This window comes from Haliotis cracherodii, unplaced genomic scaffold (genome assembly GCF_022045235.1).
Source record: "Haliotis cracherodii isolate W230 unplaced genomic scaffold, xgHalCrac1.p SCAF_3, whole genome shotgun sequence".
NCBI classification, from domain to species: Eukaryota; Metazoa; Mollusca; class Gastropoda; order Lepetellida; family Haliotidae; genus Haliotis; species Haliotis cracherodii.
Genome location: NW_027266286.1, coordinates 21,316,146 through 21,343,831, shown reverse-complemented (window position 1 = coordinate 21,343,831; position 27,686 = coordinate 21,316,146). Strand labels below are relative to the sequence as shown.

The following is a 27,686-nucleotide window of genomic DNA, read 5'->3' as shown; positions in this document are numbered from 1 at the left end:
TGTATGTGTATCTGTGTGCATGTGTGTGCGTATGTACATGTAAATGTATGTGTATCTAGCAATGAACACCACAGAAAAAAACAAGCCGTGCATTGTGACTGATTTACTGTTATTGACATGTTTTCAAGTAAAGTACAGAAGCAGGTGCCAAACGTGTATCAAGCGAACTGATATGTAGATAAACACATGTATACATTGCGTATAGGGTGTTTGTAGCGGAGCCAGGTGGTATATACCTGCAGGTTCATCCTAGAAACCATCACCAAGGGATTCCTCAATTTGCAATTGGTCAGTGTCTCGGTCGCTGTAAGAGAATGGTGCGATCTCGTGCCCTGCATCTGTAAATGATCGAACTACTGTTAGAAATTGTCATATTAACATTTAGAATTTTAATGATCTTAAAGTATTTTCTGGAAGCTATTCAGTCAGTTCTACTCGTACACTGCCCTGATACCGCAAAATACGATCAGGGTGAATATCGACCGTTAGGATAGCTTCGATTACATATAAATGAAAGTTGATACCGGACGTGCCAGGGTGGGTATCAAGTGTTTTGTTAAGCGCAATGCTTTCTGCAGTTAACATAACTCTGAATTGAAATCATAACATGTTTATCTCTTATATGACAGGGGGGGTGGTAGCCTAGTGTTTAAAGTGTTCGACCCGGGTTCGACTCTCCACATGGGTACACTATGCGAAGCCCATTTCTGGTGATTCCCGCAGTGATAGTACTGCAATATTGCTAAAAGAGGTGTGAAACCACACTCACTCACTCACTCACTCACTCTCTCATTCACTCTCTCATTTACTCTCTCATTCACTCTCTCATTCACTAAATCAACAAAACAATCAACCAACCAGCCAACCGACCACCCACTCACTCACTCACTCATTCACTCTCACTCACTCACTCACTCACTCACTCACTCACATTACCACCATTAATTTACATACGTTGGTAAAACACAACTTTATGTTTATAACTTTCGTCAAATAAAAAACACGTCCGGAACACTGGCTAAAGTTACATACAGTGAAAACTCGTTTGTTCGAATCCCGCTACTATGGACAGGCGATCGTAACGGGAATGTCTTATAATCCGAGAAACGTTGATCCGGACCCATGATCCTTTACTCCTAAAAGCTGTTATTCTTGAAGATTTCACACACAGGGAACGGTACCGTCCGGATAAACGAGTTTTTTAACGCAATTACAAGCAGTGTCAAACGCTACTCACTCACTCATAATACAAGAACTCAATAAGAGATCAAGTTGCCCAATAACTTGCTAACGAGGCAATCAATAATTATATATAAGTTGTCGTATGTACTCGTAATGTTAGGTGATAGTTAAGCTACTTTTTCACGCCTACCATAGCCTGTGCCGGTTGCTATTTGGAAGATGGAAGGAAACAGAAAGTCCGTATGTGTTGAAGACCGACTCCGTGGTCTAGTGGTAGAGCGTCCGCCCGGAGAACGGAAGGTCGGGTGTTCGATCCCCGTCCGCGTCTTACGCCATACGACGTTTTAAGATGGCAGTTGTTACCCTGCCTGGCACAGTGAGGTTCCACACGCTCGGCATTAGGGGGCTTAAACAAGGACTGGTCGGCTCGGAGTCAGTATACTGTGTCTGAGTGGGTATTCATGTTAAACTGCGGCATGGCATCTCAGAGGTCTTGCACTATATAATCGACACCAGTCCGGACTAGTACAAGCAGACACACACACACACGCACGCACGCACGCACGCACGCACGCACGCACGCACGCATGCATGCATGCATGCATTCACTTGTTTGCTAAAAGATACAGGGAAAATTCTTATTTCATGGCAAGTCAATGAAGATGTAACAACACTTAAAGTATCATCAGTTAATGCTAATTTAATTATCACTCTGTGCAACCCTTTGCAATGACATTAACTTATGAAACAATTTGAGGTTTAATAAAGCAGTAGGCTTTAACGTACACATTGGTCAATGAACATTTGATACAATCGGGTCCTGTATTTGAAGACATGCATTTGTTACTGGATAATTTTGAATCGGACGACAATGAATACTTTCAATGCTAAGAGGTGATGAGTACCTTTTTTGCCAAGAATTCCTGCTGCAATCACAGATTTAACATAGCTACGCCACTGGTGGCGCCGCATGCTACCAACATCTGCAGCAATCAGACACAGCTGCAGGAGGGTGACCAACAGTAGCTTCATGTTCGGCAACTGTGAAACCAATACATGTATTAAAACACCATCAGTCAATGCTTCTAGCGGTATTCATGGATTATCCAATGACTTTCCATAGTTTAATGAAGCTGCTCCCAGCCAGATCGTGTGTATAAATGACATATCAAATAATGCCATCTATAAGGCCAGTATGTTAACCCAGGAAAGAATCTGCCAAAACAATAAATCAGTACTGTCAAGTTTTTACTTGACGCCAAAGCACCATAAAAATCCGTACAAAGATACATGGGTCCAGCAAATCCCTGTCTCAAAGACTAACCATAATCCTTAATACAACCAAGGAAGGACTGTCTTTATATTCACAGAAAGTATTTGACAATCTCAGAAAAGAACCAATTTCCATTCTGTCAAAACATTTGATTTTTCAACTTAGTACACCACTATCCCACATGACAAACTTAAGGAAAACTTCATTATTGATCCAAGGGGCTTTTGTTACAAAACGTGGTGATCACAGATACAGTTACGTATCTATATTCAGAGGTTGAAGACAATTTGTGAAAAATGACAGTTCACTGAGAAATCGATGTGTGAAATGCTGGACTCCCTCACTGATAAGATCTGTGCAAAATCTAGGCAAAAGGTAGACATCCTTATGGGTACCAAGAGTGCTCTCCCTTGTGAGGATCTGTTTCTTTATGCACATGAATCGGTATTTCTGCTCAGATTGGCAAAGCCAAAACAAGATAATTTGGCCAAGAAGTTTTAATTAAACGTAAGGTATATCGATGATCTGATGTCGTTCAATAACAATTAAATAGCTAATCCCCATCACTGATTTACCCACCTGAACTAGAAGAGTGAGGCCGCCGCATCTGTTTCATGTTTAGATCTATGTATTAGGATTCAGAGTGGCAAAACACTCTCTACAAGACTGTATGACAAGAGGTGTGACTTCAGCTTTCCAACAGTCAACTTTCCCTTCACGACGAACACTATTCCAGAAGCTCCAACATTTCACAACTTTTGAGATACAATCGAACATGCTCTTTCTATCAAGATTTCAAAGAGCGTTGTAAATTCTTGCTCCGAAGTTGTTTGATCAAGGTAACAACATTCAAGGCATCAGAAAAGCTTTCAAAAAGTTCGGCGGTTGACATGTTGAGGACCAAATTTGGCGCATCAGTGACAAAAATTATGTCCGATGCAATTCCCTATTTTGACTTGTACCATAATGTTCACGTGTTTTTTCAGGTGAACAATTGACTTGCCTTTGCATGTATTTGTGACGGGTACCAGCGGTGAGGAGGATACGCTCACCTTTTCGCGAACACTTGGTATCATTACACATGCTCATGATAAAGTCTGAATCGTACAATCGACAATGTATATTTCTTATGATTATGAAAATGGTTTTGTTGCTTTATTCCCTTGAGCAACAATACGACTGTATGGCTTGAATACTGCCGACTGAGTCAGCTCTATTAAAGCCGTATACAGAGTAACATAAATATCAGGATATAGAAGACAGTCATCAGCATGATGTGGATGACACGACCTATGCAGTCATCTGACCGGGACAGATGCCATGACCGTGGGAGTCATCACCACAGTATAGATGATAGGTCATGACAACCCACTGCATAACTAATAAGCGTAGTGACAGTCATCACAACGATCGATAAGATACAGTTGTGACAAGCATCCTTTTCATGCAGGAACAACCTGCGGGATTCCAGTTCAGTAAACATCCCCAGTACATCAGGTGAGGTGAAATGGGGCTTAACGTCGCGTCCAAGATTATTGCACTTATATAGCGACGTGCATGCACGTGTGTGTGCTGCTTGTACTAGTATTGTACTTTTATATGTGCAAGCCCACAGAGATACCATGCCTCAGTTTAACACGAATACCCCACTCAGACACAGTATACTGACTCCGAGCCGACCAGTCCTTGTTTTAGCGCCTAAATGACGAGCGCATGTACTTTGAGTATGCACGACAGTCATGTATTTACGCTGAATTTATCCAAAATTGCTTACACGTAATGAACTATTTGTCAGTTTACCTTTCCTGGAGAACTGTAGGTGAACCGAAACAGCTGAAAGTACGGAACTATATGTATTCTCCCATGCCTGTGTAAGTATATCATGGTAGGTGTGGAGAGGTGATTTACTGCTTTGTAAACTCTTACCTTTGGGTCCCAGCGCGTAGTGACCCTAACGTTCTCTTTAATATTTGTCACAGATGTGCGACAGACGGGACCATGTACAGCAGTTCGGGACAATATCATAGCAAGCGAGATGACCACCATTTGTCAACTCCACAGGTGACAGCTCTCAACAGAAGAACCATGCATCACTTCCTAAAAGTATTGAACTCCATCATCGATAAAATATCACCATAACATGATGTCTGGCCATCTCTCTACCTCACCTAGCATTTCAAACATTAAAATCTAAAACATATAATTATGAGTGAGTATTGTTTTACGCCGCTTTTAGCAATATTCCAGCAATATCACGGGGGGGGACACCAGAAATGGGCTTCACACATTGTACCCATATCGGGAATCGAACCCGGCTCTTCTGCGTGACGAACGAACTCTTTAACCACAAGGCTACCCGACTGCCCCATATAATTATGAAGTATCGTTATTGTTAGGTTTTGACTGGAATCGTAAAAGGGGCTTTGCTTTTTGTAGCGATGCTTTTTTATGGGGAATGGGTTAGTCGTTTCTCTTGTAAGAAGACGTCATTTGTCATAGTCTGAATGCAAGACCACGTACATAAAGAGGGAGTACCATCAGAGTGAATTATGCTAAGGTGTAAACAAACAACTCATAACCTATTTATTGAACAGGAGAAATTTGCTTCTGAAATGGAAGACAAAACAGCGAGAAGTATGGACACATTCGTTTGGAAACAATGCAGTGATTACATCAAAGGCTCCTTATGCATGTCCTGCCCCACCGGTTTCACGAGCTGTACGTGAAGGTTAAAACTGCTACATGAATACAATCTGAATCCAAGGGAAACAATACAGTCATAAATTCCAACAGAAGAACCACTGTGAACAATGATGACACTATCGACTAGGTATAGTCAACTTATACACCTGTATGTGTATCGACTAGGTCTAGTCAACTTATACACCCGCATGTGTATCGACTAGGTCTAGTCAACTTATACACCTGCATGTGTATCAACTAGGTCTAGTCAACTTATACACCCGCATGTGTATCGACTAGGTCTAGTCAACTTATACACCTGCATGTGTATCGACTAGGTCTAGTCAACTTATACACCTGCATGTGGATCGACTAGTTTGAGTCAGCTTATACACCTGCATGTGTATCGACTAGTTTGAGTCAGCTTATACACCTGCATGTGTATCGACTAGTTTGAGTCAGCTTATACACCTGCATGTGTATCGACTAGTTAGAGTCAGCTTATACACCTGCATGTGTATCGACTAGTTAGAGTCAGCTTATACACCTGCATGTGTTTCGACTAGTTAGAGTCAGCTTATACACCTGCATGTGTATCGACTAGTTAGAGTCAGCTTATACACCTGCATGTGTATCGACTAGTTAGAGTCAGCTTATACACCTGTATGTGCATCGACCAGTTCAAGTTAACTTTTACACCTATACTTGTGTCGACTAAAATAGGGGTAAACATTTTGTGAATGGATCACTGAAAATCAGTAATGACTCAAGGTTTTCGCATATCCTGTTTGTAAAGAATACAAGAATACATTCACAAACGTATGTTAGGGGCTAGCATGTGAATCATCATCGTCAATACTTCCACATTGAGGAACATAGTGTATGCACATTTCTTTGAAGGGCACGTGAAGCGTTGATGTTGATGACACCCCGGAAAGGCCCGGGGCATCTCTAATTGTGGTGCTGATGCAGGAGTCCAGATGGATGTTGAGTGTATCACAGCAAAAAAAGTGTAGGTTTCCGTTAAAAATGTTATGTGTTTCACAATTAATTGAAAAAATTGCACACACACACCACCCCACCCATGTCGGAAACCCATTCTCGAATTTGGACCTGTTTGAAAATGTGTCACCATGCGTCAATGCTCGATGATAAATGTTCAGGATCAATAAGTTGTAGACCAACATGCTGTAACTGTGACACTGAGGGCTCTGCAGTGGAGGATCGAGTAGATTGTGATTTTATGACTGATTCACCAGATTCCCATCACCACACGATATATACCAAAGCGCATAGATATCCTTTCTCCGTCAAACTAAATTGAGTAGAGTGTCTGTCAAACGTCAGAGAAAAATTAATCTTGATTATCCGCCGAAAAGGTTATTCCATTGGGCGTAAAAAGCAAAATAAAGTTTGAAATTATGTTATAGTCCACAAACTTGCTTTATAATTCACATCAAAATATAAAAATAATATTCAAAATTTATAAAATTAACTCACGTATCTTTACAGTCAAATCTCGGACATCTCACATAAATGGCAGTAACTCACTTAGGTTGTAAAAGCATGCCGCGAGACATAATTTAGACAATAGATGTCCATTCACATTACAGTCACCGGCTGCGTGTCAATTCCAGATTGACACGCTGACCAATGACGGTAATCCCCCTGACAGGTCGGCGGTCAGTCTAAAATGCCGACGGCTCAACTAAACGCCAGCCTTTGTTTTTTTATTACCTTTATCCACTATGGCTAGGCATTAGTTAGGTAATCTATGAGAATATTGTATAAACCAGGAACAACACACAAAAACACAATGCCACCTTTATTGCAAAAACAATAAAGTATTATTTCAAATCTTAACCACTCAGAGTTAGCTGTATGTCCGCCTGCTATATAAACCGATGCAGTGTGACCCAAGGTCACATTGTATCTGGAATAAAGCTCGGAACTACAGCTATCTCTGATGTCATCTTTTATTAGGAATTTCCATATTCTATTTTAAGGTAAGACATTTTATGTGTTGTTTCTGATATGTGAACTAGACTTATGTTACATGTATTTTATGTTATTTGTGTAGAATTGTGTTGTGTATATATTCCTTCTTTAATGTACAAATAAGATCTTTTTAAAAACCACAATGGACAAGTCATTTTATTAAAGATTTCTCTATAGTGCGCACATAATATATTTGTTCAAAATAACGATTCATTCGCTAAAAGAATATATGTGAAAGTAACTGAAATTGTATTTGTTAATTACAATATTCTAGTTTATCTATTGTTTCTGCATAAGTTAATAATCTTTCAGGTAATTCAGGAAGAAAGTTCTTTTTGTGTAACAGTCTTTGTGTAACATTGTGAACAAAAGTAACATTATATTTCACAACTCTCTTTGCTAATCAAGCATCGTAAGTCAGCATTATTCATTGTAACTTTCCATGTACACTTTAGTGTGTCATGTTTATATGCAAAAATACTCATTTTAGAGTTCTGCATAAAAATAACATATTGTACCTTTATATTATAGTAAAGACGGTAATACACCGACAGTGTTACCGTATTGTATATATAGTAAGGTCCACATTATGGTGACATATACAATTCAGCTGACAGAGTTAAAATTAAATATAATGACGCTGTACTTTACTGTGTAAGCGTGTGTGTCCTGTATGAAATAAATCCTGGTATGGTTTTAAATATTAAGTACAAGTTTTTGACATCTATCGTTTTAGAGTATTAAATGTTTATAGACTATCTAAGCTGTAAGCATTATGTCATATTGATAAGAAATTATTGTGATGCTGTTTATGATGTGAATTGTTGTTTGACACATTGTATCTGGAATAAAGCTCGGAACTACAGCTATCTCTGATGTCATCTTTTATTAGGAATTTCCATATTCTATTTTAAGGCATTTTAGTCACTTGAACAGCACTTGTTCAACTGGTGGAGAATCCGGGTAGATCCCAGACCTACCAATGCCGGCTGCTAAAGGAGCAACACCGACAGTTTTTCCCTACGATCTCCGGAATCAGCAACACTGGGAAACATCAGGAGGTCCCAGCTCTACCAACACTTCAGAAGCTATTTCCCCAAACAACGACATAGAAGAAACCAACAACCCTTCTGCACAAGTTGACACAGTGGTACCAAGCTCTCTCCAAGTATCAGAAGAAGAACCAGCCATGTCTACAGACAAGTTTTGTATTGACAAATATTCAGGTGAACCTGGAACAAACTTCACTATGTGGCTCCAAAGGCTTCAGTGTAACTTTAATATGTTAAGATATAATGAAGAGCAGAAGAAGTTTTTCTTAAGAAATTCACTCATAGGGTCAGCTGCATCATATTTTGACTCCTTAGGACTAGACTATGGTCAGACAATGACTGACCAGTTTATTGAACTATTACGTGAACGCTTTGGCCCCTACAAGGCATTTGATACCTCTGTGCTAGAATTTTCTCAGCAAACAAATGAAAGTGTAGACCAGTTTTTAGACAGATTTAGAGTTCAGATTCAAATTGTAGGATATGATGTTCCTAGCATTGTTGTCGTACCATTTGCAATCAAAGGGCTTAAATCAGAACTCAGAATGTGGGTGAAAAGCAAATCTCCTAAATCACTCCAAGAAGTCAGACAGCAGGCCAGAATTGCAGAACAAGATGCCCAGCAGACGGACGCTGTGTCGGCAGCAGCAATGGCCATCAAGAAAATGCTCATAGACCAGCCCCAGCACCACCAACAGCAACAGTTCCAGCAGCATCCCCAAGCACCGTTCCCACCAAAACAGTACCAGTATCAGGAAGATCAGCAATCCCATCCTAGTCAGGGGTACTACAATCAAAGACCATCCAGGACATATCATCAACCTCAGTACCGCAATGGTTCCCGTGGAGGCGACACCAGGAATTCCTACAACAGTGGTTCCTTCAAGAACAACAGACCTGCTAGACAGTTTCAGCATAATGGACCCTCCCAACGGAATGTCGAGCGCTGTTGGGGATGTGGTAAGGTTGAGAGATGTGTTCCCAGAGATACATGCCCTCATTCTAACAAACAATGCACATATTGTGGGTATCGAGGTCACCCTGTAGAAATATGCAAAACACGTATTCGACACCAAAACAGAACCCATGTCCACTACCAATAGGATAAGGCGCCTGATTCTCATTTACATGAGGTCAGGCAAAATGAATCCATCAGTCTAGTGGCTCCCATTGACAAAAATACAATTCTAGCATCAGTAAATGGTGTTAGGACAAAGGCATTAATTGACACAGGTGCAAATATCAGCTGCATTAAACTTAGTTTGCTAGAGAAAGCAGGGTACACAGAAAAACATTTATGTCCAAAGGAATTTCAAAATGTTATTGGTGTAGGAGGTGAAGTTCATCCCATTCTAGGTACAATAACCATTCCAGTTAACATAGCAAATGTTTCTTTTGACCAGAAATTTCATGTATTTGCTAACCTGCACCATGCACTCATCTTAGGCATTGATTTCATGGAGATCAATAGAGCACACATTGATCTTGGCAATCGCACCCTGTCCCTTTGTGACAATCTTATCTCTGTTAATCTTATCGTAACAAACTCAGGTCTTGTCAGCTCACTCAAATCTTGTAAGCTTCTACCCAGGCAGGAATGTGATGTGCCTGTCATTCTTTCCCGCACTCCTCCAAAGGGAACATTTTTACTTGAACCTTTACCAGGCAAGTCTTCTAAGGTGCTAGCAGCCAAATGCTTAGTTTCCCCTCGTGGCAAGAAAACTATGATGCGTCTGTTCAACCCATCACAAGAAGAAATCTTCATCCCAAGAAACAAAGTGCTAGGAACAGTCTGTCATGTTCAGGAGGATGCAATTCACATGCTTTCGGATCCACCAGGAACCGACACACAGCCATCGGTGAACATTGTTGACAGCTCAAAGGTTATTGTTAAGGATAGTATCCAGTTTGACTTAACTGATTCAGATCTATCCGATTCTGAGAAGCAACAGCTCCAAGAGTTCCTGCAGACACAGAGAGATGTGTTTGCAACAGACTGGAATGAATTAGGTAAGACTAATCTCCATTATCATGAGATAGACACAGGTCAAGCTGAACCCGTCAGGATGCCATTCTATAGACAATCTGTGGAAGTACGACGAGAATGTGCCAGACAGGTAGAGCACATGCTGGAAGCAGGTATCATAGAACCAAGTAACTCTCAATGGCGTTCTCCAGTGGTAATGGTTAAGGAGTGTGGATTCCACTTACAGATTTGCCGTAGATTACCGCAAACTTAATGCCATTACAAAACCTATTTACTACCCCCTTCCAAGATTTGATGATGTATTAGATACAGTTGGTCAAATTCAAGCAAAGCTTTTTACTGTTTTGGACTGTGCAAGTGGATTCTGGCAAATACCATTACATCCAAATTCCAAACACAAATCTGCCTTCATCACTCAAGATGGTATTTTCGAATTTAACCGTCTACCTTTTGGCTTAAAGAATGCCCCAATGGCATTTCAGTCCACTTTGGCTCAGGCTCTCAGAGATATCAATTGGAAATTTGTCCTTATTTATATCGATGATTTGATCATCTTCTCTAAAACATTCTCTGAACATCTAAATCATCTGAAAGCGGTCTTTTCCAAATTGAAAGAAGCCGGGTTGAGCCTGAAACCAAGCAAATGTAAATTTGCAGCTAAAAAAGTTACCTATCTTGGGCACATTTTCTCAAAGGATGGTATTGCCGTGGATCCAGACAAAATTGATGCGGTAAATTCTTTTCCAATTCCTTCATCACAACAACAAGTGCGACAATTTCTTGGGTTGGCAAATTACGATAGAAAATTGTTGCAAATTATTCAAAAATTGCTGTGCCACTTACACGGTTACTGCAAAAAGATTCAAAATTTGAATGGTCTCCAAACTGTCAAAAAGCTTTTGAGCGTCTCAAATCTGCATTAACAAATGCCCCAGTACTTGCCTACCCAGACTTTGATAGGTCCTTCATCCTTACAACTGATGCTAGTGGAGAAGCCCTTGGATACATCCTAGGTCAAAAGGATGATGCAGGCCATGAACATGTCATAGCATATGGAGGTCGTTCCTTACACCCCTGTGAAAGAAAATGGTCAGTTACTGAACAAGAATGTCTAGCAATTCTTGAAGGAATCAAGACTTTTCGGCCTTATTTAACAAGTAAGAAATTCAAGATTTTCACAGATCATAAAGCTTTAGCATATATTCCAACCATTAAACACAGTGGCACAGGTCGTCTTTCACGTTGGGTGTTATTCCTCCAAGGCTATGATTTTGAAGTGTACCATCGAGCAGGTAAGGCAAACCAGAATGCTGATGCTCTCTCAAGACGAAAGTACCCTGAGCAAAAGAAAGCATTTGATTCTGATGACTTCCCATGTCTGGCGCCAACAGTCTCGGAGATCCAATCACAGAAGGAGGAACAAGGTGAACTCATTGAAGTAACCTTCGGCTACACAGACAAACTGCAACTAATAGGAGCCGTTGATGTCAATGAGGACCAAGTTCCACCAGAGGTAAGTCAACGCCAAAGACAGTGCCCTGATTTTATTCCCATCTTCAACTACAAGGAGAAGAAGGAAATTCCAGCCCATTACACGGAAGCCCAAATCAAAGGACTCGTTGGACATGCCATGGAATATGACATAGTTAACGACACCCTATATCATATCTACTATCCAAAGCACAGAGGCTCAAAACCAGGAAGACCAGCTTCCATCTCTCAGCTGGCCATTCCAACAGAAAATAGGAAGGAACTTATCCGTCAATATCACGACTCTAAGGTAGGAGGATGTCATCTCGGTCGCGACTCCACAAGACATGCCATCCAACGAAAATTCTTCTGGCCTTCCATGTATCAAGATATCGAGGACTACATCAAGACGTGTGACATTTGCCAAAGGTGTAAGCCATTTCAACACAGAAAAGTAGCACCAATGGTACCAATCCCAATAGATGGAACGTTTGAGCGCCTACATGTTAATATCCTTGGACCATTACCCAAAACGAAGAAAGTTAGCAAATACATCCTCCTGGCCATCGATTCTTATAACAGATGGACTGAAAACTTTCCAATGAAAACATTAGAAGCCACTGAAGTTGCAGATATATTGGTTAAAGAAGTCTTCACAAGGTATGGTGCCCCAAGAAGTCTGGTTACAGACAGAGGACGACAGTTCACTTCCAAGTTGGTCAATGCCATTTGTGAGATCTTTGAAGTGAAGCATCATTACTCATCCCCATATCACCCTCAAACTAATGGAGTCTGTGAGCGGAAAAATAGAGATATTGCTCAAATCTTGACAATCTACACAAATGCTCAACAGGATAATTGGGATGAAATTTTACCATTCGTCATGATGTCCATCAGAAGCAGCCCAAATCAGTCATCAGGTTATTCTCCACACTACCTCCTCTTCGGTCGAGAGATGCTGTTACCCTATGATGTCACTATTCTGCCAAAGGACACACTAGGTAAAGAGGCTAAGGACCATTTGAATGAACTTCTGGATCACCTGAAGGTCACAAGACATATTGCAACACAGAACATGGAGGCAAGTCAAGAATTATCCAAGAATAGCTATGATCTCAAAGCTAGCCCTCCAAAATTTGGAGTGGGTGATATGGTACTCCTTCACACATCTGTAGTACAAAAAGGCTTAAGTAGTAAGCTTACTAAGCACTTTATGGGGCCCTTCACCATTCAGGAGCTCGGCCCCAACGATACCTACAAACTTCAAGACTGCAAGACACTGAAGATTCTGAAAAACCTGATCAATCACAATCGTTGGAAGTTTTATCATCAGAGGCAGCCAGAAGATGATGTCCTTCCACCCCATCGGCAACAGGAACACCAGACCCAGGATGTAGACCAACAACAACCACAACCAGCAAGCCAACAACAGCCTCAGGATGTAAACCAGCAGCAACCTCAACAAGTAAACCAACAACAGAGTCAGCATCAAGTTCAACCAAACACTGATTTACCAGATGCCAACATCCAAAATGATCAGCAAGATCAAGGTAATTCAGATGACCAAACATACAACTTTGACCGAATCATGAAAAGAAGAACAAAAAAGGGCAAGACAGAATACCTTATCAAATGGACAGGATACAGAGCAACATGGCAACCAGAAGAGGACATCCCCATACAATTTAGAGATAACTTCAACGCAACACATCATGCCAATGGTCGAAAGAGAAATAAGAAGCACAAGAAGAAGACGTTCTTCAGAAGGAACTAAGCAGCACAACCCTTCTTCTGAGCCACCTTGACCTATTTAACACTTCACATTCTCCATCTTTCTACTAACACAAATTGTAATTTAATGGGATGAGATAAGCCTCAAATTACACGGAAGTGTGTTCATTAGTGCTAGGAGATAGAGTTGGCCCCTCTTCTCCATTTTTTGTTACTTATCTCACTCTGTTATTTTATATCCTGCAGGTACTCTGACACTCTGGAACTTTCTATCACTCCTATGGCTCGTGTTGCTAGTCCCTACCATGGCAGCTTCTACTTCCAATGACCAGGACATCATCCAAAGAATTAACTATGGAGTCATCTTCCAACCTATGACCAAAGTTCAATTTGCAACGGAATATTGGCTTCATACTTACCAGCTTGATATTCCATCCTCATTTCACCTTAAGGCAATCAGAGGATGTTATCACAATAACTCCACTTGTCAATTAGTAAAATTATTCCAATCACAGGTCAATTCTATCAAGATGAGGTGTTCAACCATGCTCAATGAAACATCATTTCAAATCAATCAATTATTACCCACCACATTTTCCCCAAACGGACAACGATCCAAGCGGGCACTATTGGGTTTCATTGGACAACTTTCCAAATCACTTTTTGGAACAGCAACATCTGATGATGTAAACATCTTAGCAAAGCATATAAATGCACTAACAAAGCATGAATCTATTATAGGCAATGCACTAACAGAACATCAACACAAACTAACATCCTTCATGGCAAGTGTAGACACAAAGTTTACAAATGCTCTTAGTGGTATAAAACTTAACCATGAACAAATTAAATATGCTACGGCAAGCATTCAAGAATCGTTTCAAAATCTCAAAAATGCATATATTTCCCTTTCAAGTGTTATCCTTCACCAAATTGAGCAAGCTGCTCTCATTGAACACAAACTGCAGGAATTTAAATTTGGTGTTCTTGACCTAGTTCAAGGCAAATTATCACCACTATTGATTTCACCTGCAATCTTGACTACAACTATTAATCATATCAAACATATACTGCACAACAAATACAATGGCTTCAAACTATTACAAGGTACTACCAATTTCTATTACAATCATGGTAAATATCTTTATGCCAAAACCAAATCTAACAAACTGTATGTTACTGTAAAATTTCCTTTAGCTGCTTCCGACACTACCTTTAATTTATATCGAATCGTTTCCTTGACTATTCCCGTAAATGAATCTACCAGCCATGCTACTCAATTACTTAATCTTTCACCCTTAATTGCGATATCTTCTAACAAGCAATTCTCAACAATCCTGGATTCCGAACAATTATCCCGATGCTATGGTACTGAAATCTTACATTGTCCCTTTTGCATGTCTCTGCAAACTAGAACGCACACTTCATGTGAAATGGCACTCTATCATAACAGCAAAGATGAAATTAAATCACACTGTAATTTTAGGTTCCTACTGCATGAGCAGAAATCACAACTCATTGAAATAACACCTTCCAAATTACTCGTTTATAACACGCCCCTTCTTACATTAACATGTCCTGAAGGTCAAAAGATCATTTCAGGTTGCACATTTTGCATGATTAGTCTACCATGTTTATGTTCAGTCACCACAGCAAATATGTTATTTCCTTCACATTTAGGAACCTGTCAAAATATGTCTCATCAAAATGTCACCTACCTTCACCCGGTCAATTTAGCTTTGTTACAGCATTTCTTTGAAGACTCTGCTTTAGAGACTATTGCTGGTAATACCTTATATAATAAACCTATAAGTGTTCAAATCCCTGATTTTCATTTTTATTAAAATAAATTTGACAATGTTATAGCTAATGATCATAAGGATCATCTTAATCTTAAACGTATGGCAAAGAGAGTTAAAAATAATGAAGTTATCTTTCAGGGCTTAACAGAATCTCTTTTAGATGGTAAAATACATATCAAACCATCTTATTTTTCCTTACAATTCCTTATGCCTATTGTGACAGCAGTTTTGTGTGCCCTTGCTCTTCTAGGAATGGTGTGGATGTATCTTAAAATAAGGTCCTTATCTGCCACTGTGTTAGTCCTCCAGGCAGCGGCTCCAGTAAAAGCTAACCCCTTACCTGCCTTTGAATACCATTATCCCACTCCATCGTATCAACCAGATTATCTCTCAACCTTTTGCCACAAACATCCTCATCGCTCATCAGGGTTTGTATGAGGTCCTTCCTATGGAGGACTACCTTCATCATTAATATAATTGAATATGTTCCTTGCATTTGAAATTTTTACATGTGAGAACTTCATCAAGATGGTTCAAGACAAACATTGTCTCTTTATATGTATTTTTGTGAACAATATTCTCATAGATCATTATTTTTGCTTTTGAGGACAAAAGCTTCTCGAGACAGAGGGGTATTGTTATAGTGCACAAACTTGCTTTATAATTCACATCAAAATATAAAAATAATATTCAAAATTTATAAAATTAACTCACGTATCTTTACAGTCAAATCTCGGACATCTCACATAAATGGCAGTAACTCACTTAGGTTGTAAAAGCATGCCGCGAGACATAATTTAGACAATAGATGTCCATTCACATTACAGTCACCGGCTGCGTGTCAATTCCAGATTGACACGCTGACCAATGACGGTAATCCCCCTGACAGGTCTTTTTGCAATAAAGGTGGCATTGTGTTTTTGTGTGTTGTTCCTGGTTTATACAATATTCTCATAGATTACCTAACTAATGACCAATGACGGTAATCCCCCTGACAGGTCGGCGGTCAGTCTAAAATGCCGACGGCTCAACTAAACGCCAGCCTTTGTTTTTTTATTACCTTTATCCACTATGGCTAGGCATTAGTTAGGTAATCTATGAGAATATTGTATAAACCAGGAACAACACACAAAAACACAATGCCACCTTTATTGCAAAAACAATAAAGTATTATTTCAAATCTTAACCACTCAGAGTTAGCTGTATGTCCGCCTGCTATATAAACCGATGCAGTGTGACCCAAGGTCACATTGTATCTGGAATAAAGCTCGGAACTACAGCTATCTCTGATGTCATCTTTTATTAGGAATTTCCATATTCTATTTTAAGGTAAGACATTTTATGTGTTGTTTCTGATATGTGAACTAGACTTATGTTACATGTATTTTATGTTATTTGTGTAGAATTGTGTTGTGTATATATTCCTTCTTTAATGTACAAATAAGATCTTTTTAAAAATCACAATGGACAAGTCATTTTATTAAAGATTTATCAAAATAACGATTCATTCGCTAAAAGAATATATGTGAAAGTAACTGAAATTGTATTTGTTAATTACAATATTCTAGTTTATCTATTGTTTCTGCATAAGTTAATAATCTTTCAGGTAATTCAGGAAGAAAGTTCTTTTTGTGTAACAGTCTTTGTGTAACATTGTGAACAAAAGTAACATTATATTTCACAACTCTCTTTGCTAATCAAGCATCGTAAGTCAGCATTATTCATTGTAACTTTCCATGTACACTTTAGTGTGTCATGTTTATATGCAAAAATACTCATTTTAGAGTTCTGCATAAAAATAACATATTGTACCTTTATATTATAGTAAAGACGGTAATACACCGACAGTGTTACCGTATTGTATATATAGTAAGGTCCACATTATGGTGACATATACAATTCAGCTGACAGAGTTAAAATTAAATATAATGACGCTGTACTTTACCGTGTAAGCGTGTGTGTCCTGTATAAAATAAATCCTGGTATGGTTTTAAATATTAAGTACAAGTTTTTGACATCTATCGTTTTAGAGTATTAAATGTTTATAGACTTATCTAAGCTGTAAGCATTATGTCATATTGATAAGAAATTATTGTGATGCTGTTTATGATGTGAATTGTTGTTTGACACATTGTATCTGGAATAAAGCTCGGAACTACAGCTATCTCTGATGTCATCTTTTATTAGGAATTTCCATATTTTATTTTAAGGCATTTTAGTCACTTGAACAGCACTTGTTCAATTATATGAATGGATCACTGAAAGTCCTTGATGACACCAGGTGTTCAAGAAAATAGTAAGCATGTCCTGTTCCACCGAAAAAAATGTCTTCAAACGTTAACACATTTTACGTTTTAATAAAAAAAATTATACACGTAACATCAACCAGTGTGACGGAGACATGGAGAAAGATTTCAGGATTCCCGCGAAGCCGAACATAACAGCTATGATTTAGGATGGGATCAGTGGAGCTGGAAGAACCTATCTCCATGTCCTACATCGAGGAACGATGGTGTGTGTGTGGGGATGGCATCCTGGATGTGTACTTGAGACGATAACGCACATGCCAGGGTCAATGGACCCGGGGCCAACTGAGAGCAGGAGACCATCACGACGCCCTGTCCTTCCAGCAACTCGACAGGAAGCAATTCTCTTAACTGAACAGTGGACACATACACTTCGCAACCATCCAGACACTCATTAGGAGCATGACGCACCCATCCATACACTCATTGGGAGCATGACGCAACCATCCAGACACTCATTGGGAGCATGACGCACCCATCCAGACACTCATTGGGAGCATAACGCAACCATCCAGACACTCATTGGGAGCATAACGCAACCATCCAGACACTCATTGGGAGCATAACGCAACCATCCAGACACTCATTGGGAGCATAACGTAACCATCCAGACTCTCATTGGGAGCATAACGTAACCATCCAGACTCTCATTGGGAGCATGACGCAACCATCCAGACACTCATTGGGAGCATAACGCAACCATCCAGACTCTCATTGGGAGCATAACGTAACCATCCAGACACTCATTGGGAGCATAACGCAACCATCCAGACTCTCATTGGGAGCATAACGCAACCATCCAGACTCTCATTGGGAGCATAACGCAACCATCCAGACTCTCATTGGGAGCATAACGTAACCATCCAGACTCTCATTGGGAGCATAACGTAACCATCCAGACTCTCATTGGGAGCATGACGCAACCATCCAGACACTCATTGGGAGCATAACGTAACCATCCAGACACTCATTGGGAGCATAACGTAACCATCCAGACACTCATTGGGAGCATAACGTAACCATCCAGACTCTCATTAGGAGCATGACGCAACCATCCAGACTCTCATTGGGAGCATAACGCAACCATCTAGTCACTCATTGGGAGCATGACGCAACCATCCAGACTCTCATTGGGAGCATGACGCAACCATCCAGACACTCATTGGGAGCATAACGCAACCATCCAGACTCTCATTGGGAGCATAACGCAACCATCCAGACTCTCATTGGGAGCATAACGCAACCATCCAGACTCTCATTGGGAGCATAACGTAACCATCCAGACTCTCATTGGGAGCATAACGTAACCATCCAGACTCTCATTGGGAGCATGACGCAACCATCCAGACACTCATTGGGAGCATAACGTAACCATCCAGACACTCATTGGGAGCATAACGTAACCATCCAGACACTCATTGGGAGCATAACGTAACCATCCAGACTCTCATTAGGAGCATGACGCAACCATCCAGACTCTCATTGGGAGCATAACGCAACCATCTAGTCACTCATTGGGAGCATGACGCAACCATCCAGACTCTCATTGGGAGCATGACGCAACCATCCAGACACTCATTGGGAGCATAACGCAACCATCCAGACACTCATTGGGAGCATAACGCAACCATCCAGACACTCATTGGGAGTATAACGCAACCATCCAGACTCTCATTGGGAGCATAACGTAACCATCCAGACACTCATTGGGAGCATGACGCAACCATCCAGACACTCATTGGGAGCATAACGTAACCATCCAGACACTCATTGGGAGCATGACGCAACCATCCAGACACTCATTGGGAGCATGACGCAACCATCCAGACACTCATTGGGAGCATGACGCAACCATCCAGACACTCATTGGGAGCATAACGTAACCATCCAGACACTCATTGGGAGCATAACGTAACCATCCAGACACTCATTGGGAGCATGACGCAACCATCCAGACACTCATTGGGAGCATGACGTAACCATCCAGACACTCATTGGGAGCATGACGCAACCATCCAGACACTCATTGGGAGCATAACGCAACCATCCAGACACTCATTGGGAGCATAACGTAACCATCCAGACACTCATTGGGAGCATGACGCAACCATCCAGACACTCATTGGGAGCATAACGTAACCATCCAGACTCTCATTGGGAGCATAACGTAACCATCCAGACTCTCATTGGGAGCATGACGCAACCATCCAGACACTCATTGGGAGCATAACGTAACCATCCAGACACTCATTGGGAGCATAACGCAACCATCCAGACACTCATTGGGAGCATGATGCACCACCCAGACACTCATTGGGAGCATAACGCAACCATCCAGACATTCATTGGGAGCATGATGCACCACCCAGACACTCATTGGGAGCATGACGCACACGCGTTACGGAGTGTCGGGGCTTTTTGACGTTTCAGTTTGGGCCAGATACTCTCATTTGACAGCTGAGCTGGCTGAGTATTGGTCACATGTTGTTTGCTGCCAATGTGTGGACGGACTTTTCCGTCTTCACGCAATATTGTCCTTGGCCGTTAAAGGCGACTTTGCTTGTCGTAAGAGGCGACTAACTGGATCGGGTGGTCAGGCTCGCTGACTTGATTGATGCATGTCATCTTATCTCTAATTGCTTGGATCGATGCTCATGATGTCCATCACTGGATTGTCTCGATTATTTACATCAATATTAAATAGCAACATGAAAGTCTGTTAAACTAAACGAATTGTGTTGATTAAAAAGAAGACAATACCGAATTATTTGCATATTTTATTAATGCATGAACAATACTTTACTCAGTGATCCGTAATTCGGTGAATAGGATTTTCGTACGTCTCTACTCTGAAACAAACATAAAACTTGTTTGAACGGTTCATACACTTCCTTTTGAACAGTCATCTTTCCAGGGTGTAGCAGTTAGTATGTTTAATACAGGAACTTTGACCGCTAGCAATGGGAGGGATCAACTTTGGCAGTCGTACTGGTTTCAAATTGGTATAAATCGCCTCCGTGGTCTGGTGGTAGAGCGTCCGCCCGGAGAGCGAATTCGAAGGTCCGGGGTTCGACCCCCGGCTGCGTCAAAGATTGTACTTGTTGTGACCCTGTCTGGCGCTCGGCATTAAGGAGCTAAACCTTATGGTCAGTATACTGTGTCTGAGTGGGGTATCCATGTTAAACTGCGGCATGGTATCTCATTGAGCTGGCACTTAAATCGGCATCAGTCCGGACACACACACACACACACACACACACACACACACACACACACACACACACACACACACACACACACACACACACACACACACACACACACACACACACACACACAAATTGTAATTTCCACAAAGTATAATCAAACATATCAATAACTCAAATGTCAGACTGACTGAATTTCCAATTGTTGTATTTCGTTCGGATATCCACCAACCTCAATAGCTTTCCAATGTCAAAGCCAGAGGGTATGTCTTTAAAGTCGACCAAATATAATGTATGTTGTCATACTAAACACAGCGTATACTGATGACTCAAACTGATCAATCAAACGCAAATTCGTTATATAGATACGCATGTCAAAGAACCACATCCATACCATATACAGTACTCTACTTACGGGATCGTTCTAGATATCCTGAAGATAGCGTGTAAACTCATTCACAGATACAGCCGACTTGCCTGAAACAATGATCACAAACATCATATTGCAAAAGGTAGGACATAAAGTTAAGATAGTCTGTCAGCAACATGTTATTGTCTGATACATGTACAGTAAACTCCGGTTATAACGAACTCAAAGGGACCACTAATTTTAGTTCGTTATAATCGTAGTTCGTTACAGGCATATACACAGCATATATACAGCAAATGGTCGGGACTTCAAGAACAGTTCGTTTTATCTGTCAGTTCGTTTAAAGCATGTTCGTTATAAACGTAGTTTATTGTATTACCTGCTTTACTTTAAAACCGGTCATATTGGTGACAATAGAATCTAATATATGTTGATGTTGATGTTCCATCGGCGTTAGATGTCTTGATTTATTGAGAATTATGATAGTCTTTAAAATGTAGAATATTAATGTTGCCTTTTCATAACAATAATTTAGACTTATATGTATGATGTAAATAAAAACAAAAAACATGTCCATTATCATATGAAACCTCTGCTCAAGCACAGTCCATTGTGCGATTCCGACTATTTCATGATCATGTGTTGATGAATAACTATCAAAGAGTGTTCGCGAAAAGGTAAGCATAGCCTGACCCACCGATGGCACACGCCACAAACACATGCAAAGACAAGGCAAAACGCCACAAACACATGCAACGACAAGTCAAACACGCCTTCGTCTACGTACCCTTCTCTTTGCTTCAAACGAAGCCTCTAACCTGTGTGTTTTCAATATATTTTTACCACTTACCATCTACCTCTTCATCAGCCATCTTCATGAGGGATTCAGCATCTCTGGTGCTCAGTTGTTTCTCGGCTTCTGACTGATCAACATACCCGTCCTTGTTGAGGTCGAAATTCTCAATGCCTGTATATTGGTCATAAACCATGTTTGTTACTGCTTTTAAAAAAATTTCTAACACGGTAAACTTTACACATAATGTTCAGTAACAATTTCATATTCATTGTTGGAATTGCATGCTTGTCATAAAGTTAATATAAATTGTTCTAGCACAATAAAAGGAAATCTGCACGACTTTAAAGATTCTTCCTGAAGGCATATTGTTTATCTTATGTCTGTCAATATATCCTAAATAACGTTCAACACAGCTTCTGTGCTCAGTTTGTTTACAACGAAGTGGGCAGTCAAGGTTAGGTCAATGTAATAACTAATATGTATTTTACCGAGACATAAAATGGGAAATGAGAAAGAAACTAACTAAACCTTAATGATGTGGATGAATTGAATTGGAGTACACTCGCATGAATTCGTATGATAAACTATAAATATTTTTGAGAGGTGAGACCGGCTTCATTAAAGAACGTTACAATATGTACAAAAGGTAAAACTTGTAAAACTTCTATAAAGGTAACATCCAACCACAGGCCCAATTTAAATAGTAATATAATGATACATGTATAATATAAAGTATATTTCACATGATACAATATAAATTTACTTTGCACACAATTAGTTAATGCTTTATGGAGACTGACCAAATCATGGCCGAAATATTTTGATACCGTCTTAAATCATTTGTCTTAAGTTAAAATGAGTTGAATTATGTGTCATGATTCTTATAGACACACCTTTATGTATTTGCAAAAGAAAAACATGAGTTTTGAGCAAAGGAAAATATTCTCACACATGCGTGAAAGATTTTGATAACGCCAACAATTAGTTGAATTAAGTTAAAATGAGTTGAATCAAGTGTCTTTCTTGTAGACGCACATGCTTGAAATATTTTGATAACGCCAACAATTAGTTGAATTAAGTTAAAATGAGTTGAATCAAGTGTCTTTCTTGTAGTTACACCTTTATGTATTTGCGAAAGGAAAACATGAGTTTTGAGGAAAGGAAAATATTCTCGCACATGGACCTGCACAGGGGCGAAATATTTTAATAATGCCACAAATTAGTTGAATTACGTTAAAATGAGTTGAATCATGTGTAATGATGCCTTTAGACAAACTTTTATGTATTTGCAAAAGAAAAACATGAGTTTTGAGCAAAGAAAAATATTCTCGCCCATGGGCCACTCTTCACAGCATAAATATAGAGTTTTCGAAAATAAGGTTTTTACATTTTTTCTTCCTTTTTATGCACCCATGAGAACATCATGTTCAATTTTGTAAATACCTTTGGCAGATACTGACCACAGCATGAAGGGTTTTTGGACAAATGGGTCTCCCGAATTAAATGGGACGTAATATAGTGATAGTTTTAACCGTCGTTACCTTAAAATTACGTGAAATCAAATTCCTAAAGATTTGTTTTGTTTTGTTTTGTTTTAAAACAATCAAGCAGTAGTAAGCCCTTATTTAATTTGAAATGATTTTTCTTTGAGGTTGTAAAATGTAATATGGACATAGCAATACAGAGTTAAGCCTTTCGGAGACATTTCATTTCTCAGAGGTCCGGAAACAAATGCACCAATCAAAGCATTGCTGCAACGTTTCGATACCTAGTTTTTGTTCTGATTGTGATCAGGCCCTCGTCCGTCAGCATAATAACCATTCTTATGTTTTTAAGCAAAACGTCTGTTTGTTTGTTTTTAAATGATAATGTTACATCCTACCAATCCGATGTCGATTCAAAGACAGTGTACCTCTTTTCCCCAACGCTGCAACAGCTGCTGCTGTAGCCACCCGTCTCCGGCGGACTCTAAACCATCTCCTCCTTCCCCACCCAACAGAGGGCGCCACCAGACACACAAGAACGAAGAGGAGAAACAGTTTCATGACGTCACACTTATGAAAAAAAATAGGAAGCATAAATGTACATACTTATCTCTTGATAATTATGAAGATGACCCACCTGCCATCAAACACAAAATTCGTAACATTACAAAACTGAGCGTAACCTGCCCTTGGCACCCGCCACAAACACATGCAAAGACATGTCAATTATTCTCCTGACAAAAACGAGGTAACATAAGGCACAAATGAACATAAGGAGTTGCATCGGACATATTTCTTTTGTGAATGAAGCGTCAACAGTAGAAATGCCATAAAACGGTTTGAAAGCTTTTCTGAATGTTGTAGTGAGTGAGTGAGTGAGTGAGTGAGTTGGGTTTAACGTCGCTTTTAACAGTATTCCAGTTATATCACGGCGTGTCAGCTTAATGTGGGAGAAAAGCCCGAAGAGATGCAGGTCTCAGACGTTTACCACTTCGGTAAAACCCACGAGCACGGGTATGGTGCTGACAAACCTAGAAACATCATATGGGCGAACCGGGATTCGAACCCACAATCATAGGTCTCTGGCGTGCTCAAGGGACGCAACTCTGCACAGCGAATCGCGACGTCTTAGACGACTGGGCCACCCGTGCCCCCTTGTATCGATTACCACAATATTCTAAATATGTGTGGCAACAAATGTTGAAAGGGACTCGATTGAGATAGGACATTTCAAACTTTGGTGAGAACACCGAGCTCAGAATTTGGCGCCTTTATTCGACTGTGACGTCATATCCTTTGGGCACAATGAGCGGTGTGCCGTCAAAATAGCACAACAACAACGTGTTTCAAAGCAACTCATAGTTTTGTCAAACTAGAGTAAAGTTATAATAAAATAAAACTACTTTGGACTAGTCCACAATTAATGGAAGGGGAACATTTTTCATTGTGTAAAGTGCACTAAAGTGCACTAAAAACAATCTTTACTGTAGACAATCGGCACAGTAGGCGAAAAGAAATGGAACCCATTTCCTCTCGCCGACTTCTGGCATTGAAAATGTGTAAGAAAGCTACTACACAAGCTAACACAGTTAGCACTCCTAAAACAGGAGGCAGGTCGTTCAAGGTTTAGTTCTACATCACACGACGGTTCCATCTCTCTTGGGTTTAACCTGGCGTTCAAGAAGTGGTTTGTTTGAAAAGAAAATTGTTCCCTAAAAAATAAATAGAGAAAAAAGTATATTGTACAGCTCACAGAAATTAATTCCGAGCGCCCAGTCAGAATATTAGGTGGTCGGTCCACAACTTACATAACCCCGCCGGGAAAGTTTCAGTAGAATTAAAAGAGTGCACATTGATTTACGCGACAAAAACTCAATTGTCCTAGAAAGTGCTTGGATAAAAATATTTATGCTTCAAACTTGACAAGACAAAGAAATTGTCTGCTGCAAATAGGACATTACGGCAAGAGGATTTTTTTAAAAGAATAATCATGCTTATAGTTTCAGTTCAAATAATATCTAGTCTCTGAACACTTTGACTTATGCTAAATACAATAGTTTGTCAAATATACACATGCACAAAAGTTAAGCGCCACCCACCATATTTGTGAGCTGTTACTTTTGGCACTTAATGATGACTATTATAACGAGATGTACGATTGTTATAAGCCGTTTATGTAAACCTCATGCGATTCAAAAGTTGTCCCAAAGCAAGTTTATCTTGTGTTTCTGAATATGAGCAGAAAGGAATTTTACCGAAGACCAGAAATTGAAGGATTAGAAAACATTGAAAAACATTTTTTTGTCATGTAACTGTCATGATATCAGCAGACCATATCAGGTGTCACATAGACACCCCAGGGAGTGCAGAGTCTATTGCAAGACAGAAACGTCAGTAAATCCACGGACATTGACCACGCCTCATACTCATTACAAGTCGTTGAATGCTTCTCTGAGGCAAACGGATCCATTCTTCATGAAGTGCGGCTTCAAGCCCAGCGAGATTTTGAACTCGGGGATCACGATGTCTGATTTTCCGGCCAAAAATGTCCCAGAGATGCTCAATCGGATTAAGATCCGGACTACAGGCCTGCCAAGGAAGAGTGGCAATAGCTTCTTGACGCAAATAAGTCAAAACTGCCCGAGATCTGTGTGGTCTAGCATTGTCGTCCATGTAAACAGGTCTTGTTTGAAGAGGATTGTTGTCAAAATGAGGGACTACCACTGGACGAAGAACGGCATCTTGGTATTGTTGGCCATTCAGGTTTCCACGAATTGTCACCAGCGGAACACAACCCCATATCATGACAGATCCCCCGCCACATGCTAAGGTCTTCTGGATGTTCCTTGGTGCAAAACGAGTGTTACGTTGCCTCCAAACACGTTTTCGACCATCAACAGTTCGTAGCAGCATTCGACACTCGTCAGGCCAATGGATCCTTCTCCAGTTGGCCAAGTTCCATCGACTACGGGCACGACACCATATCAGACGAGTCCGCATGTGCCTCTCAGTCAGTTGAGGACGTTTTACTGGTCTTCTGTCGTTTAACCAGCCGCTCTGAGGCGACGCCTTACGGTCATCGTCGAGAGTCTCTGATGGGTAATCCACTGCAGACTTAAATCTGTTGAAGTGGCAAATGGATTTCGTCTGACTATCCTGAAAAGACGTATATCCTCTCTGTTAGAGGTCTTTCTTGGCCTACCAGACCTACGCCGGTCATTGACATCATTGGTTTGATCATGTTTGACAATCAAACGAGTGATAACACTGTGATGACGACCCATTTGTCTTGCAATGGTCCTGCATGACATGCCAGCATTTTTCATGCTGATCACTTGCCATCTTTCAACGTTCGTTAACTTTGCCCTTACCATGGCTGATTTTCAAACTCTATTTGAAGGGGAATCTCACACAGGAGCAAAATGCAACACGTGTCTGAAACTTGAACTTCACTATTTATAGGGTAGGGGAACTGCAGCAACACGTAAAGCACGCTTTCCTTGTGGTATCTGGACAAATTTGGGTTCATGAAACTATGGAAACCTAATTCAGTCATACATCATCATATTTCGTATTTCTGATTCCCACAAGTGAAATCAAGAGAATATGAATATGGTGGCGCTTAACTTTTGTGCATGTATATATGTAGTCTTTCTCATCTCGTGTAGCGTATCTGTCAGTCACAGTTAACTGTCGCCTATAGATTGTGAACGCAGCAAAGGAGAAGAAGGAAAATACTCACAGACTGGACTCTGGACTCTCTTGAACTGGGTTTTCAACAGTGGTGACAAGTAGTTTGAAACATACATATATATAGACAGAAAGTGTTACCCAAACCTGGCTTTGATACACGCCACACTTTCATTTCCTCTACAGATTTCCTGTGATTGTCACGTATCTGAGTAACATATGAGCTTATGTCCATCACATCTGTTTCTCTAAACATGCTGAATCAGAAAGAAACACGTGGATAACGATTTTCTTCCCTGGTTACATGCGGTTTGGGTGTGGTGTTTGTGGTGGTGCTGGGAGGGGTTGGATGGACATAGAGGAATACTAAGGCTCATTTGTAAAAAGTTGTCTTAACATTTGAGAATTCTTTCTCTTTGTTTGTCAATTTCAGACAAAACAACCGGGACTGTCACTGAGCTGACGTTAGTGATTGCTTTTTCGGGAACATGTCTCTTGAACTTTTGGTCCTGTAATGGTTTTTATCTGAGTTTGGCGATATAGTGACAGTTCTCTATTGAAGGTTAACAAATTGAATATGTAGTAATTGGGTAATCCATATTTAAATATTTCTTTTATATTTTACAACAAGAATTATACCGTGCACAAAAAGTATCT

The 27,686-nt window shown here is 40.2% G+C and overlaps 2 protein-coding genes and 1 pseudogene across 2 annotated transcripts; 1 reads left to right on the top strand and 2 right to left on the bottom strand.

Moving 5' to 3' along the window:
* Positions 1-122: 122 nt before the first annotated feature.
* Positions 123-4,501, bottom strand: LOC139473561 (uncharacterized). Its single transcript, XM_071256211.1, has 3 exons — positions 4,382-4,501; positions 2,088-2,223; positions 123-338 (listed from the first exon to the last, which is right to left on the bottom strand). The coding sequence occupies exons 1-3, from the start codon at positions 4,499-4,501 to the stop codon at positions 250-252; spliced, it is 345 nt and encodes a 114-aa protein (XP_071112312.1). The 3' UTR covers positions 123-249.
* A 3,616-nt stretch (positions 4,502-8,117) lies between these two features.
* On the top strand, positions 8,118-15,397 carry LOC139474808 (uncharacterized; annotated as a pseudogene).
* A 4,850-nt stretch (positions 15,398-20,247) lies between these two features.
* On the bottom strand, positions 20,248-27,111 carry LOC139475138 (uncharacterized). Its single transcript, XM_071258397.1, has 5 exons — positions 27,082-27,111; positions 23,768-23,909; positions 21,910-22,026; positions 21,105-21,166; positions 20,248-20,332 (listed from the first exon to the last, which is right to left on the bottom strand). Exons 2-4 carry the CDS (start codon positions 23,898-23,900, stop codon positions 21,114-21,116), a joined length of 303 nt encoding a protein of 100 aa, XP_071114498.1. The 5' UTR covers positions 23,901-23,909; positions 27,082-27,111; the 3' UTR covers positions 20,248-20,332; positions 21,105-21,113.
* Positions 27,112-27,686: the final 575 nt, after the last annotated feature.

Coding starts and splice junctions, on each gene's coding strand:
- LOC139473561 (XM_071256211.1), bottom strand. CDS start 4,501: ATGGTGGTCATCTCGCTTGCTATGATATTGTCCCGAACTGCTGTACAT. Junction 2,224..4,381: donor CTACGCGCTGGGACCCAAAG/GTAAGAGTTTAC, acceptor TTGGTTTCACAG/TTGCCGAACATGAAGCTACT. Junction 339..2,087: donor AGGAATTCTTGGCAAAAAAG/GTACTCATCACC, acceptor GATCATTTACAG/ATGCAGGGCACGAGATCGCA.
- LOC139475138 (XM_071258397.1), bottom strand. CDS start 23,900: ATGAAACTGTTTCTCCTCTTCGTTCTTGTGTGTCTGGTGGCGCCCTCT. Junction 22,027..23,767: donor TGCAGCGTTGGGGAAAAGAG/GTACACTGTCTT, acceptor ACCAATATACAG/GCATTGAGAATTTCGACCTC. Junction 21,167..21,909: donor GGCTGATGAAGAGGTAGATG/GTAAGTGGTAAA, acceptor TCATTGTTTCAG/GCAAGTCGGCTGTATCTGTG.